The 15,636-nt window shown below is 58.8% G+C and overlaps 1 protein-coding gene across 10 annotated transcripts in view; it reads right to left on the reverse strand.

Annotated features, from left to right (window-relative positions):
• Positions 1-15,636, reverse strand: part of WDR86 (WD repeat domain 86) — a 25,532-nt gene continuing 9,896 nt past the window's right edge. For 3 of the 10 annotated variants that reach the window (XM_043464181.1, XM_043464182.1, XM_043464180.1), the window contains exons 3-6: positions 13,382-13,523; positions 10,032-10,434; positions 3,639-3,774; positions 1-1,006 (exon numbers count right to left, since the gene is read on the reverse strand). In XM_043464181.1, the coding sequence (XP_043320116.1) occupies positions 132-1,006; positions 3,639-3,774; positions 10,032-10,434; positions 13,382-13,523 (1,556 nt within the window). In that variant the 3' untranslated portion in view covers positions 1-131. Of the gene's footprint in view, positions 1,007-1,187; positions 1,325-3,638; positions 3,775-10,031; positions 10,435-13,381; positions 13,524-15,636 lie in introns of all 10 variants that reach the window. The other 7 variants (XM_043464187.1, XM_043464185.1, XM_043464179.1 and 4 more) reach the window with 5 other exon arrangements.

Raw genomic sequence — 15,636 nt, forward strand, 5'->3', positions numbered from 1 at the left:
CACTTTCAAGGACCTGTATTTCATCCTTCACAAGCGGACAATCTGCCAAGATAACGACAGTCCGTGGGGTTTTGTCTTGGGCGCGGCTCGTGTTATTTTAGCTCCCCGACCGGGGATTGAACCCAGGGTTCCTACCGTGAAAGCGCCCAGTCAGAAACAAGGGACCGCCAGGGGAAAATCCCAGTCCGTGCCTTTTTTGAAGCGTCCGTCTCGCTCAGCAGGAAAAGACTTGGCTTCCCGGGACCTCGGGCGCCCGGGACCCGGGCGGCTGGAGACCCTGAGAGTCGCGGGAGGGTCCCGGGAGGGACGGACGGAGGGGCGGGCGGCTCGGCGAGGGCTTCGGAAGGCCGCCGGCGCGAGGGCGAAGCAGCACCCGCCGCGCCGGTCGGGGCCCCGGGGACGGGCGGGAGCGCCGCGCTCCTCGCGGGTCGGTGTCTGGGGCGCCGTCGGGGCGTCTCAGGCCGGCTGCAGCGGCGCGGCGGCGGCGGCGCAGCCCACCTTGTTGCTGAAGAGGCGCGAGAGGCTGCGCTTGGGGGCGGCGGCGCGCGGCGGCGGGAGGCCGCGAACGTCCCAGAGGCGCAGCGCGCCGTCGTGCGAGGCGGTGTAGAGCACCTGGCCGTGCACCTGCGGGCGCGGGGCGTGGGCGGCCGGCAGCGGGGGGCACCCCGCCGCCCCACCCGGCTCCTCCCCGCCGCTCCGGGGTCGCCTGGACGCGGACCCGCCCCGGCCGACGCAAGCGGACGGCTCAGCCCTGGGCGGCCTCGGCCCAAGGAGGCTCTGCCCGCGGGGGCGCGCGGCTGCCCGGGAGGTGGGGGTCGGGGGCCCTCAGCCCTTCCCTTCCGAGGGCGCTCCACCAACCACTGCCAACCAGCCGCGGCCCCGGGAGAGGGCGGAGCGCCTACCTGGATGCAGTTGATGACGAAGGCGTGGCCGCGGAACACCCTCCGCAGTGCTCCGGACTGGGCGTCGAAGGCGCGCGCGCGGGCGTCCCCGCTGCCCGTGAACACTGTGAACACACGGTTCACGGTTCACGTCCCCTCGGGGCTCCACGGGGCGGGGTGTGGGGGACGTGGACGGGCGGAGAGAGTAACAGGGACCCTCTCCCGGCCCCATCCTCTCGCCTCCCAGGGAGGTCGTAATTGCAAATGGCAAACAGCCCAAGCCCCTTGAAAGGAAGGAGGCGGCACCTTCACGATCTTTAGTACGTTCCCTCAAGGTCAGCGTGGGGAGCCGGGGTCCCGAGGCGCCCCGTGTGGGCCGCAGCCGGCTCTGCAGGGCTGCGACGGCCCCACCGCCCTTGGGCTTCGGGTCAGCCTGCCCTGTCCTATTGAGACAGAAATGGCTGGGCCCACCTGAGTTTCTGATTTAAGGAGGTCTGGGGCGGGGCCTGAGAACCCTCCGGTCTAACCAGCTTCTAGGGATGCTGGTGGCGGTCAGGAATCCCACTGGGAGCGCTGGCCAGAGGAACTCCCCTCCCTGTCCACTTACTACCTTAGCCTGGGTTCTCCCAGAAGCTGACCCTGACACTAGGATTTGAATGCAAACAGTTCATCTGGCAGGGCATTCCAAGAAGCGCGGAGAGAAACAGGAAGGAAGGACTCCCCAGGAAGGTGTGTTAGTGAGCAGGTCGGTGGCTGCTGGCGTGCTTGAGAGGAGGGGTGGCCCGTGTCTGAGTTGTCCCACCCGGGAACAAAGGTACCGGGCTCCTTTTCCATCAACACCTAGTCGTCCTCGGCCAGAGGACCTCAGTGCTGCAGCAGGAAGTGCCCCTGAGTGTGGTACCCAGACCACCTGCTACAGCCACCCAGCGGCCTGAGTGAGCCGCAGGAAGCACCCTCGGGGGGCCCCCTGTTCTTGGGCTGTCTACTCCTTATCCCGCTTCCTGCATCACCTGCCCATTCCCAGGTTTTCTGCTAAAGCTACTAGTGAAATGTGCTCCTGAAAGGGAAGTTTTGTTTGGGCCGGCCTTTTCAGCTCCTTTCCCGCCTTCCCTTCCACCAGGGCACTTGGTTACTGGGCATCCTGAGTGTGGGAAGAGGGTCTGGAATTTGGTCTGATTATCCTGCAGCCTGATGGCAAAGACCAAGGGCCAAGTTCCTTAACCGCCGGCCGCGAGCAAATAGGGTCTATGGGATCTGCTGCAGCGGCAGGTTTCATTCCAGCTGCTGCCACAGGGAGGCGCTCTGAGCAACGTTCTTCTCTGTAAATTAGAGACCCTGGCAGGAGCAGAGCCATAGTCACACTTAGAGCCTTGGACACAAAAACGGGAGGGAAAAATTATCTTTCTGCATCGGACACCTAAGTCCTGAGGGCATCTTGGGCACTATTTTTGGAAATCCGTTCTATCTTCATCTAACACCTGTGCTGTGAAGTCCACTTGAATTTTCCACTGTGACTCCTCCTCTGCCCCAGTCTGCTCTCTCATTCCCGCGCTAGAAGGACGGTTCTCAGGCTCAGCTCCGCGTGGGGCTGGCTTCTGACTGTTGCTGCTTGTGTGTGTGTGTGTGAGAGAGAGAGAGAGAATAACTGGGGAAAGCAGGGTGCTGGTGGGAAAATATAACACTGAGGGTCGGTCATTTTAGGAAAAAAATGTCCAGGAACGGGGGCCCCCACTCCCAGGGAGGTGCAGTAGGTTGTGCGTTTTGCTTTCCCAGCACAATGCCTGTCTTCTGGGTGTGTCTGGGCTGTAAATATGGCAAGCCACTTGGACAGAGCCAGGAAAGCCCAGACGTGTGGGTTTGAGATCTGGGGGACAGAGCGCTTGCTGACTACCCTTCTTTTCTTCCAAAATAACCCTGATTAGTCCTGACAGCAGTATCCCCAGTAAGAGGTTTTATTATTCTGTCTCTTTTGTAGGCAGTGGTCAGAGAGATGTATGCAAGAAGTCTTTGGGTGGAATTTCCAGTAAAGATCTTTAAAGGGGTCTACTCATCTAGAAGACACATCCTTTTGCCCTCTCCTCCTCTTCTTCCTGCCTGCCTAAAACATATGATGGCTGGCCCACCAGCAGCTCTCTTGAACCACGAGCCACCCACTCCGCCCTTAAAGATAGATGATACAAACTAAGGATGATGAAGCAAAGTGAAAAAAGGAATCTGGGTGTCTAACAACTTTGTGAAGCCATCCATTTCAGCCTAGATCACCAGTCTCTAAAATTCTTCTACCTGAGAGAAGAATAAACCACTATCTCATTTAAATTCCCTGTTATCTGGATTTTCTCTTATCTGTAGTCAAACCTAATGTCAAGTGAAGCTAAATCCAGGTGCCCCTCAACTCCCTCTGGCTGGAGTTGAGCAGCGTCACTGTCTCACTCAAGAATTAGAATGTGTCCTTGACACCCACTCTTAACCTGAGGTTCTCTGAACACGCAGGTCGCTGTAGGTCCTAGTGGGTAAAGGTGGGGAGGGGCCCCCACACCCGGGGAGGGGCCCCCACACCCTTACTTGGAACTCCTTTGGCTGGAGGAACAAACACGTGCACAGAGGAGGCACGGCTGCCGCTCCTGGCCGCCACCCAAACGGAGCCGCAGCTGAGGCTCACGGAGGGTAGAGCGGAGTGAGCGTAAGCAGAGGGGCCCGGGTGAGCGCGGACGTGCGGGGGACAGGCAGGCTGGGGCTCCAGGACGCGGGGTCACTTACAGGTGCCCGCGTGGTACTTGAGGGCGCTCACGCTGTGTCTGTGGGCCGTGAACGTGCGCACGCGCTCGCCGGTGTCTGCCAGCCAGCACTTGACCGTCCTGTCGGCGCTGCCCGAGTACACGTGCTGGTTTACCAGCTGCGGAGGGGGACGGGGAGGGGGTACGGTTGGCCCCGGACACAGCGGGCCGGCTCAGAAGCCCCTCCAAACCTCTCTGTGTAACCGGGGAGGGGCACGTGCAGCTCTTAGTGGAGAAACTGTGGACGGGCCAGAAATGCCCCTGCCCGGGGGTCCCACCCAGCCGCCCGCTCTGGCGCCTGAGGTCATGCTGCCCACCCCCCACCCCCTCTGCAGGGCAGTGGGGGTCAGGCAGGCTTGCAGGCGTCAGGCAGACCTGGCTGCAGATCCTCACTGGCCCTTGGCCCTTTGCCAAGGCACTGACTACTCTCAGCAGCTTCACCCACAGTGAGGACCACGCCAGCCCCCTCCTCGTGGGGCTCAGACCCAACCACGCAGCGCTCAGCACCCTAACTGCAGGGGCCAGGAAATGTAGGCTACCACTCCTGCCATCACCGCCAGGCGTTTCTCGTTAGCAGTTTCCTACTGAAGAGCAGCCTAGGAATCCACCTGTAGCTACTGCAGGTCCTGGGATCATCCCAGCTGAGAAAAGGGCTCCCAGGGCAGGGCATTTACGCTGGACTTCTGCTCCAGGGAGGGCACGCAGGAGAGAGAAAGGTCTAGAAATAACCTGGCTGGCCGTGGTAGGTGTGAGGTGGCCCTCTGCTGGGACCAGAGCTGGACACCCAGGGGCCAGAGCTGGACACCCAGGGGCCATCACGGGGTCCTGGCCCCCTGCCCTTGGAGACAGGCTTCCCCGGTTCCTGTGTGCCCCACCCGCTGGAGTGGCATTCACACCCCTGGTGGGTGCTGCAGGAGGTGAGGAACAGGCCAGGGAGACAAGGGCAGGGGGACATGAGGAGGCACCCCCTGCCTCCCACCCCCAGCAGGAGAGACATTGTCCTAGGCCGAGGGAAGCCCAAAGACTATTGAAACAGCCCTGTGAATTTCCCCCGAGGGAAGGCTCCATGAAGCCCCCAGAGCTTGCAGCCAGCACAGCACCTTCTGACTCACGAGGGAGAATCAGGCGGGCGGGCGGGTCCCCAGCTGCCATCAGCTGGCTATGGCGCCAGGTCTCCCCTACTCGGCAGGGCCCAGGAGGAGGGGGGCAGGCGACAAGGCCTCGAGAGAGCTGGGCACCATACTGCCAGGGCCTGGAGCCCCGGAGGCTCGGGAAAGAGCAGGCCCTTCTCCGGGGGCAATGGGTGGTGGGCCTAGAGTGGGGGGCAGTGGTCCAGAGTCCTCCCAGCTCAGCACACACTCTCGACTCCGCCACCGCCCACTCCTGACTCAGTGTCCCCTTATTATCTCCTGGTTTAAGTCACGGAGGATAGGACTCTGGCCCAGCTCCACTTCCATCCCAGCCACCGCACAGGCCAGAGTAGGCCTTGGGCAAATCGCTAAGACAGAGGCTGCAGGGGGTTTCCTGTGGATCAGGTGGGCGACCAGCCTGGCCTGTGCCTCCCAGGCCCTGCCCTGCAGTCCTACTGGGGTTATGACTGGCCCAGTCAATGGAGCCTGGCTTCTGGCTTCTCTTACTGGCATCCACTCCCCGAGGACAGGGCCAAGGGTGACATCTGCGGGCCTGAGTGCTTCAGCGGGATCCAGAACCTCACTCGAGTCCTCCCTCCATCTGTGCCACCATTGATGGGGGCAGGGCTCCTGCTTGGAGCCCCCACCTGCTCTCGGCCTTTCGGGGGCCCCCCCTAGCCCTGTACATGGAGTCTGGGATGTGGCCGGCTTCCCCAGGCTCCTGTGTCCTCACTGTACCTAGAGGACCCTGGACACACACCGTCCTCCCCTTTACAAGTCCTCTCTGCCCAGGAGGTGCCCCCCAGTGGATCCCCCTCATTCTTTATGGGAGCTCCACCCTCCAGGGTCCCTCCTCGCGCTGCCCAGCACCATCTGCCTCCTGCCCCCAGGCCGATCGCCACTGGCCCCAGTGTTTCCTGACTGTCCCCCACTGTGTCCCTCCCAGAGGCAGCCCCAGACCTCCAGTGACCACACTCTCCAGGCTGCCCACTGGGGCTCCCAGACCTCTCAAGGGGAGTGTGTGAGGCGGAGACCCCAGTGGTGCATCTGGGCCCTGTGGCCTCCACACCTCTGTCCCCTCCAGTCCACGAAGGAGGCACAGAGCGTCCACAGAGGCCGCAGAGAAGGGAGGATGCCTCCTGCTCAAAGCAAGGGCCCTAATGCTGCAGGGCCTGGCGCATGTGCCCCAGAACCGCCAAGCAGGGACTTCCCTGGTGGCGCAGTGCATGGGCATCCACCTGCCAACGCAGGGCACACGGATTTGATCCCTGGTCCGGGAAGGTTCCACTTGCCGTGGAGCAACTAAGCCCATCAGTTCAGTTCAGTTGCTCAGTCGTGTCCGACTCCTTGCGACCCCATGCACGGCAGCACGCCAGGCCTCCCTGTCCTTCACTATCTCCTGGAGCTTGCTCGAACTCACGTCCGTCGAGTCGGTGATGCCATCCAGCCATCGCGTCCTCTGCCGTCCCCTTCTCTAACTAAGCCCATAAGCCACAACTCCTGAGCGCTCGCGCCCCAGAGCCTGTGCCCCACAGCAAGAGAAGCCACCGCAATGAGGAGCCCATGGACCACAACGGAAGAGCAGCCGGGCTCAGCGCAGTGAGAAAGCCCGCGCGGAGCATCAAAGGCCGAACTGAGAATAAACACATGATTAATTAAAGAAAAAAAGGAACCGGCAAGCAGCACTCTTTCACAGCACAAACCCTGAACCCAGAGGTTGATAAGTGGGTGGACGCCTCATGGCTCGCCTGGCCTGGTTTCCCGAAAGGACCCCCATGGGGGGCAGCGGGGGAGACCAGGGAGGCTCCGGCAGATGGAGAAAGCAGGAGGAACCTGAGAGGGCCAGTCGCAAAGGCCGGTCTCGCGAGACTCACGGCAGCCAAGGCCGCTCCGAGGACAGCGGGCCGTCTCCCTGCGGGGTGATCGCCCAGACAGAGGGCAGGTCGAGGCCCGCAGGCCTGGGGGTCCGCGCCCATGACCCTGGGGTTGGAGGCAGGCCTCACCCTCGCCTCGGCTCACGACAGGCCTCGTACTGGAGCAGCAGGAGAGAAGCCCCTGGGCCAGGCGGTGCGCAGGGCCAGGGGCAGAGCATCGTGTGAGCCCAACACGCCCTGACAAGCTGCCTGTTAAATGCCCAGGTTTCACGTTCAGTCCTGGGTTCAAATCCTGTCTCTATCCTTACCAGCTGGGAGACCCTGGGCAAGTGCGCTGAGCCTCCGTCTCCTCGTGTACCAAATGAGAAAAATTAATCTCCATCGTGAGGATCAATTCAATCATGTCGGCACCCTGGTCGAACCCAGAAGCTGGAACGTACACCTAAAAGGCAATAGCACCCTCTGCCCCCAAACACCCCCTGCCAGGGGGCTTTTGCAGAAAAAGAACAGAGCACCCCTAGCGATGCCACGGACGGTCGGGCAGGCACCCCAGCACCCCTGGACTGCCCCACGCCTGACAGCATCTTTCCTGTCCCTCCCTGACTGTCTTTGAAATATTTCTTTAAAAAGATGAAGTATTGTAATCTATTTTGTGCACTTTTGTATTACATTTTTAAAAGTTAAATATAAAAAGAATAAAGTATTTAAAAAACACATCAACTAAGCATGACACAATGTTAATATCTCATTTCAGAGGTGGCTACATAGAATCTGTTTTAGTGTCTGCTACGCTTCATGTTTCAAATGTTTCACAACTAAACATTTAAAAAGCATAACACATGAAGGGACAGGAAAGACTCTCCCCTTTCTCTTTCTTCACAAGGACCACCTGCCTGAGTCCAGACCCTGGGAGCTTCTGGGAAGAGTGAGGGTAAGGGAGCAGCCCCTCTTGGTGGTCGGCAGGCTTGACCTTGAATTTGGTACCTGGAAGTGATCCCTGGCCTCTGCTCTGGCCCACCTTCTCCATCAGAGGCCCGTGCACACCTGGTTCCACCCCGATCTGGCTTCTGGAACCCTCTGGGGCCAGCCTGCTTGACCCTGGACACACGTCCCCTAGTGAAGGGGAAAGGCAGAGGCCCCGCGGGGCTTGGCCGATTTCTCGGGCCTCGCCTCTGACCCCAGAAGGTTCCGAGTGGGCTGTGGGTGGAGGATGCTATGATAGGTACCACATGCATGCAGGCCCATGGCTCAGAGGCAGGTTCATCTGTTCTCCTAGCCTCTGAAAAGGCGGCCCACAAGTGTATCTCCACACACAGAAGGACCTGACCAGGCACAGGGTACACACAGCAGCCCCCCAGGGGGCTGTACTCCAATAAAATTTTTTTAATTAAAAAAAGATACCAGGCAGCCAACTCTCAACTCAGCACCCACGCCCCCATCACCAAGTTCTTCCTCAAGCAGGATGTGAGTTAGAAAGACACCGTTTGTATTAATACAACCAAAGACACATGGCCACTCTGGGGTTCACCAGGGTCAGAGGTCATTCTGTCCACGTAGAGCAGAGACCTTCTCTACTCCACTGGTCCTGGGGTCCCAGGGCTGCCCTTCACCCCCAGAACCCAAAAACGGGCCTCCTGGCCCGGCTCTCCACTGCTTTCTGTCACCTCGAGGGCACCCCCATCGCTGCCCTGGTTGTTCCTAGAGCCTCAGTGTTACCAAGCCCTGAACCCCAACCTGCTCATCTTGGGTGTGGGAACCGGCCTGGAGAAGGGAAGAGGCCGTGGCCACAACCGGTACCAGGATCACCCAGACCCTGATATCTTGACAGAGGGAGGGGCCACATCCAGCAGACGCGCTTGCTAAGTGCAGCCAGTGCTTTCTCAGATGCTTCAGAGCAAGTATCACGGGCTGACGGGGGTCAAGAACAGGCTCCATGTCAGGCACCGTGTCTGCATTGACTCAGGAAATCCTCATGACAGCCCAGGGGAGGCACAGCTCCAGGTCCGCGATCCCTGATCCAGACCACAGGGACCAAGGTGTTTCGGGAGCTTTTGGACTCGAGGAACACCCTCGTGTTTCCACAGCAAAGTATATGCATGTATTCCCAGGAAGTGGGACAAACTGACCTACCGCCAATCTCATGTCTGTTCAGGCCAGGCTTTGCCACCAAGTGAGTTTTAATGCCAAGTCTAAGGAAAAAACTTCATTTCTTTTGGGAACTTCTGGATTTAGGAATTATGGACCACAGTTGGGCTTCCCAGGTGGCTCAGTGGGTAAAGAATACCCCTGTGATGTAGGAGACGCAGGCAGACACAAGTGTAAGCCCCAAGGGGGGAAGACCCCTGGAGGAGGCCATGGCCACCCACTCCAGTATTCTTGCCTGGAGAATCCCATGGAGAGAGGAGCCTGGTGGGCTACAGTCCATGGGGTCACAGAGTCGGACATGACTGAAGTGACTGAGCATGCACGCATGCAGAGACCACAGTTTGTGGGTAGACCTGATCCTCATCTCACAAGGAAGGAAACAAAAATTCATGTGTGGACAACAGCCCTCACCCTGTTCCTGTGAATGTGACGTATTTGGAAATGGATCTTTAAAGAGGCAATTAGGACCTGCCGGTGGTCCACTGGTTGGGGCTACACACTTCCACTGCAGGGGATGCAAGTTTGATCTCTGATTGGGGAACTAGAATCCCATACATCACGGGGCATGGCCAAGATAGATGTAAAAATAAAAAAAGCACCCTGAACATTTATTGGAAGGACTGATGCTGAAACTCCAATACTTTGGCCACCTGATGCGAAGTACCAACTCATTAGAAAAGACCCTGATGCTGGAAAAGACTGAAGGCAGGAGGAGAAGGGGACAACAGAGGGTGAGATGGTTGGATGGCATCACAGACTCAATGGACATGAGTTTCAGCTGGCTCTGGGAGATGGTGAGGGACAGGGAAGCCTGGCATGCTGCAGTCCATGGGGTTGCAAAGAGTTGAGAACAACTGAGCAACAACAGTAACTTTAAAAGAGGTAATTAAGCTAAAATGAGGGCACTAGGGTGGAACCTCGGCCAGTGTGACTACTGTCCTTAGAAGAAGAGGAAACGCAGATGCAGAGGGAAGACCACATGAGGATACAGAAGGGCCATCTACAAGTGGAGGAGAGGCCTTGGAAGAAACCAACCCTGCCCACATCCTGCTCTTGGACTTCCAGCCTCCAGAGCAGTGAGCCAACCAATGTCTGTTGTTCCAGCTGCCCCATCTGTGGTCACTTTGTTACACAGCCTGAGCTGACTCATACACAGGGTGGGGCTGCAGCTCGGAGCATGACCCAGGGAAGGTGCAGGGGGGGCCCCAGCAGTCAGGCAGGTCTCACCTCCAGACAGATGACGGAGCCCTGGTGCTCCCGGAACACGCGCAGCTGCTGGCCGCTCAGGATGTCCCAGGCGCGGACGGTGGCATCCGTGCTGCCCGTGAAGGCCGTGTGGCCTGGCGCGTCCAGCACCAGGCAGAGCACGGCGCCCGTGTGGCCCCGCAGCGTCTGATGGCAGCAGCCGCTGGCCACCTGCCACACCTTGGCCGTGCCGTCCGTGCTGCCCGTCACCAGGAGGCCCCCGGCCACGGCCTCCTCCACGCAGGGCGCCCCGGCGTAGGCCAGGGTCAGCACACAGTTGCGGTGACCCCGGAACTCCCGGGCCACCTGCCCCCTGTCCACGCTCCAGGCGCGGGCCGTCCTGTCGTAGGAGCCACTGAAGAGCTGCTTGTTGGCGACCAGGATCCTGGTGGTGAGACGGGAAGGGTCGGGGGTCAGGCGGCAAAGGGCTGCCCGGCAGGCCGGCACGGGGTCCCCTGTGGCTGGTGTCTGACGTGTTCAATGAGCCCAGGAGATGGATGAGAAGCCAGAAATGCTCCCAGCGATTGGGAGACACGCGTTGGAGAAAATCTCAAAGGCCAGGGAATCTCGAACCGCCTTTTCAAGGGACAGTGAGGCGGCCGGGGGAGGCCACAGGGGAGCAGAGCCTCCCAAGCAGTAAATATTCCTGATTCTTATTCTCGTTCTGATGTACGCTAAGAATTTCTCCGCAGAAAATACACCAGAGCTCTGTATGCAACTTCAAAGGGCATGAGAGTGGAGCCTAATTTACACACTCATCCCCAGAGGCAGCCGCCTGAAGCTGGAATGGGGTGTGTCGTCTGTGTGGGGACAGAGGGGTCAGGACGCCCCCATCACAGAGTCAGAGGAACCTTGTGACCCCTCTTTGTGAAAAAGTTCGTTTGTTTATTGGCTGTGCTGACCCTTCGTTGCTGCGGGCTTTTCTGTAGTTGCAGCAAATGGGGGCCTCCCGTCTACCAGGTACATGGGCTGATCATCTCACGCCCCCTCTTTTAAAAGGTCTCGCCCGGGGACTTCCCTGGTGGTCCCATGTTAGGACCCCGAGCTTCCACTGCAGGGAGCACGGGTTCCATCCCCAGTCAGGGAACTAAGACCCCGCATGCTGGGCAGTGCTGCCGAAAAAATGTAAAAGTTAAAACCATAAAAAGGTCTCGCCTGTGAGCCGAGCACAGGCAGGTGGAGAGATGGACTCGGAGCGGAGAGGACCCTCCGCCCGCCTCTCCCCCAGGACGGTCCTCCCTCCCAAGAGTCATTAAGGAAGCAGCCCGCACACTCTCAATAGGTGCCAGCTTCTTCCCTAATGCCGGGAGGTGCGTTTTTCACCGCGTGGGTGCTTCTAAAGGAAAGTGACGATCTGGCACCCTGGGTGACATCCCGGGGGGGGCCCAAGTCCTGCCTGCGTGGCCTGTAACGGCAGGGACGCCGGGCCGGGCCGGTGTCCCCAGAAGCTCACACACATGGCCCTGCTCTGAAACCATGAAAAGCGAAGTCCACGTCCTCACCCAGGGACACCGAACGTTTGTGAGCACAGCTACGTAACAATGCAAATACACACCCGGAGATGTTCAGAACAGCCAACTGCTCAAAAGGAGTCTCTGGGGGTGTGTGTCTGTGCTTGAGTGCTTGCATGTGCTTGCGCGTGAACATGTGCGCTCAGCAGAGCATAATTTCTGGGCAGATTTACTTCTGAGGAGTCACCTGCAATGCAGGAGACCTTGGTTCAATTCCTCGGTCGGGAAGATCCCCTGGAGAAGGGAAAGGCTACCCAGTCCAGTATTCTGGCCTGGAGAATTCCATGGACTGTATAGTCCACGGGGTCGCAGAGTTGGACACGACTGAGCGACTTTCACCTTCACTTCTGAGGAGCCGTTGGTTACAATCTGAGGGCCGGCTGGTCCTCTGAGATGGGACCCTCTCCACCTGCCCCCTCCTCTGTCGGCCCTCCCAGCTGCACCCAGCCTCACCAAAGGAGTCGCCCCCCAGGCCCACACTCTTCCTCAGTCACAGACTGCTTTCTCGAGATAGACCGCTGCTGGGAATTCCCTGCAGCCCAGTGGTTAGGACTCCAAACACTCATTGCCCAGAGCCCAGGTTCGATCCCTGGTTGGGGAATGAGGTTTGAAACCAAAATATATATATATATATATATTTTTAAATAAATAAGTAGGACAGAATGCTGGGCAGAGGCTGGCAGGAGCTGAGACCCGGGTCCTCATCCCAGCCCTCCTCCACCCCTGCCTGCCTCATCCTGGCCTCCCAGGTCCCCAGGCCCCACCTGCTCTGGCTAAGTGGGGTGGAGGCTTGGGGGAGGGGGATCAGAGCTCAGCTGCATGAACATGTAAGGGGGCTGGCGCTCTCCCGGGGTCCCCACTGGGGTCCCTCCCCGCTCAGCGCCATCCCGAGTCAGTGTGACACTTCAGTGTCTCTCCTGCCCTGCGGGAGCATCCGTCCATCGGGGGGGCAGTTAATGACCAGGCCGGCCCACCATTTCCACCCCCCATGTGCAGGACCAGCCGGCCAGATGGGTCCCACCCCGCCCCAGGCTTCACAAAGCCCTGCAACCACGGCCCCCACGGCGCCTGCCTGCACGTTCCTCGCCTAGTTAACTCCCCAGACAGGTGCCCTTCTCGGGCCCTGAGGTCAGGAGGGCCCAGGGGCAGGTGCCCAGACTCCTGCTCCTACCATGGAGTCCCTTGGTGGGGGGGGTGGGGGCGTTGAAATGGCCTCAAGTTACAGAAATACTGTCCAACCAATCTGATCAGCAAGGAATTTGCATGGCTCAGCTCAGACCCAAACTTGATACGTTTTTGGAAAAACTCAAACCTCCGTGAGGAGGAGTGGCTGGGATATGTTCAACAGCAACAGGGAAAGGAGAGGTTGAAAAATACCCTCAATGCCCTCTGCAGAACAAGCCCCATTCTGTTCCTCCTCCAAGCGCCTGGTCCAGCAGCAGGCACCACTTAAGCCGTTTCCTCTGGAATCTGCTCCCATCGGTAGGCGCTGTAGCCTCCAAGGCCTTTTCCCTGCACCCAGCTGGGGGCGGTTGTGCTGTAGGGCCCGCGAGGATGTCCAGGCACTAGTCTAAGGGTTGGCGATGCCTCTCTGCCCGCACCTCCACCTCCCAATCTGCACCCCCGACCCCCAACCCCCAACACACACACGCCTGCAGCCCTGGGCAGTTGGCACTTGTCACGCCCGGGGACACCTCTGTCCTGGGGCTTCCACTGCCCTGTGCTCCTGGCCGCCTCCCCACCGAAGCTGAGCTCCTCCAGGGCAGGGGGCCCACAGCCTACATCTCGGTCCCCCGTCCTCACCCCCCGGGCCCCGCTGACCTGTTCACGATGGACGTGTGTCCCCGGAACACCTGCAGACACTGCCCGGTCAGCACATCCCACTTCCTGATGGTGCAGTCGGCGCTGCAGGTAAAGGCGGCCTCGTCCTCCAGCTGGCAGAAGGTCACGTAGCTCTCGTGTCCTGCAGACGAGCGGAGGACAGGTGAGCACCGCGGGGCAGGCCTGCTCCCTGAGCATGTTTGAGACACGGAGGAAGGAAAGAAAGCAGCTTGCGGGCAGTGTTTGGGCTGAGTCCAGAAAGGACCAGCGCTTCGAAACGATGCTGTAACTCTGGGAGACTCTCAGGAATCGTGGGGAGCCAGGAGCAATTCAGGGAGCACTCAGCCTGCCCCGGAATCCTTCCTCCCTTCTCTCCGCCCCTCCTCCTTCTTAACCATCTTCTTTTGGTCTTTTTTAAAGAAAATATTTATTTAATTATTTACTTGGCTGTGCCAGGCCTTAGTTGCAGCACGTGGGATCTTGTTCCCTGATCAGCGATGGACCTCCAGCACTGGGAGTGCAGAGTCTTAGTCACTGGACCACCAGGGAAGTCCCTCCTTTTCTTCAAATTTCAGCTGTTTGTATTCACTCGGTCATTCAAGGAGCCCCATGTTACAGAGGCAGGAAGTATAGAGGCCAGGGGCGTGGTCTTTGGAACCAGAATGCCCAGGTGATCAGCCTGGTGCTGCTGCTGCCTGTGGGCAAGTTATTCCCCTCTCTGTGCCTCCATTTCCTCACCTGAAATGCGGACAGTGCCGCTGCCCGAGTCAGGGGACAGCCGTGCAGGGTGTCTAAACACTAGCTGTGAGCCGTCCTCACATTTGGGGAGAGACCCTGCTAGGCAGAACACTGGCCCCAAAGAGAGCTGGTTCCTAATTGCTGGCACCTAGAAAGGTTACCTTTCTTGGAAAAAGGCACATTTACAGATGCAACTCATTAAGGAGGACCTTGAGATGGGGCGATGATCCTGGATATCAGGATGGGCCCTACACGCCTTCACAAGCATCCTCATAAGGAGGAAGAGGGAGGGCCCAGGACATAGAGAAGGCATGGTGAAGAAGGAGCAGAGACGTGTGGCTGCTGGCCTGGAAGTCTGGAGCGATGCGGCCACAAGCCAAGGGATGCAGCAGCCACCAGAAGCTGGAAAGGTAACTGCGGTCTTCCCTGAAGGTCTTAGAGGAAACCTGGATTTCGTCCCAGTGACACTGATTTTGGACCTCCAAACTTGTGCCAGAATAAACTTGTTTCAAGGAAACCCAGTGGGATCATCAGTCACAGCACCCACAGGAAACAGATACAGGGATAAGCAAGACACATCCCCTGCAAAGACTTTGCCAACAAAGGTCCATGTAGTCAAAGCTATGGTTTTTCCAGTAGTCTGTATGGACGTGAGAGTTGGACCATAAAGAAAGCTGAGCACTGAAGAATTGATGCTTTTGAACCATGGTATTAGAGAAGACATTTGAGAGTCACTCAGACTGCAAGGAGATCCAACCAGTCCATCCTAAAGGAAATCAGTCCTGAATATTCATTAGAACGACTGATGCTAAAGCTGAAACTCCAATACTTTGGCCACCTGATGCAAAGAACTGACTCATCGGAAAAGACCCTGATGCTGGGAAAGATTGAAGGTGGGAGGAGAAGGGGACGACAGAGGATGAGATGGTTGGATGGCATCACCGACTCGATGGACATGAGTTTGAGCAAGCTCCGGGAGATAGTGGAGGATGGGGAGGCCTGGCATGCTGCGGTCCATGGGGTCGCAGAGTCGGACACGACTGAGTGACTGAACAACAACTTGCCTTCCAGGAGAACAGCCAGCCCAGAAGGAGAGACAGTTGGCCAAGTGTGACGGGTGCAGGGACAGTGCATGATGAGGGTCAGCAGAGCAGACGCCGGGTGTGGTGGGTGAGGAAGGGTCTCTGCGGTGTCTGTCCGGAGAAGAGGCAGTGTCTGGGCAAGGAGGCAGCACAAACCAAGCAGGAGGGGCCCCGGAGCCAGGACTCAGACGCCCGGCAGAGATGGTAGATGAAGCAGGCGGGGTGAGGGTGGCGGTCTGGGACGGAGCGAGGGCCATGCAGCGCAGGGTCTCGCCAAGTGCACTGGCCATCCCCTCAGGGGGCAGTGGTCTGATCTGTCGGCTCTCACCCCGTCTGTGGGGCTGATCTTTACGCCTCGAGCCTTATTATGCAGCCCCGGGGACCCTCGATCCCTGGACACCAAAGACCCTGTTTTCCAGGTAAGGTTTGCATGTA

Source organism: Cervus canadensis, chromosome 3, assembly GCF_019320065.1.
Source record: "Cervus canadensis isolate Bull #8, Minnesota chromosome 3, ASM1932006v1, whole genome shotgun sequence".
NCBI lineage: Eukaryota > Metazoa > Chordata > Mammalia > Artiodactyla > Cervidae > Cervus > Cervus canadensis.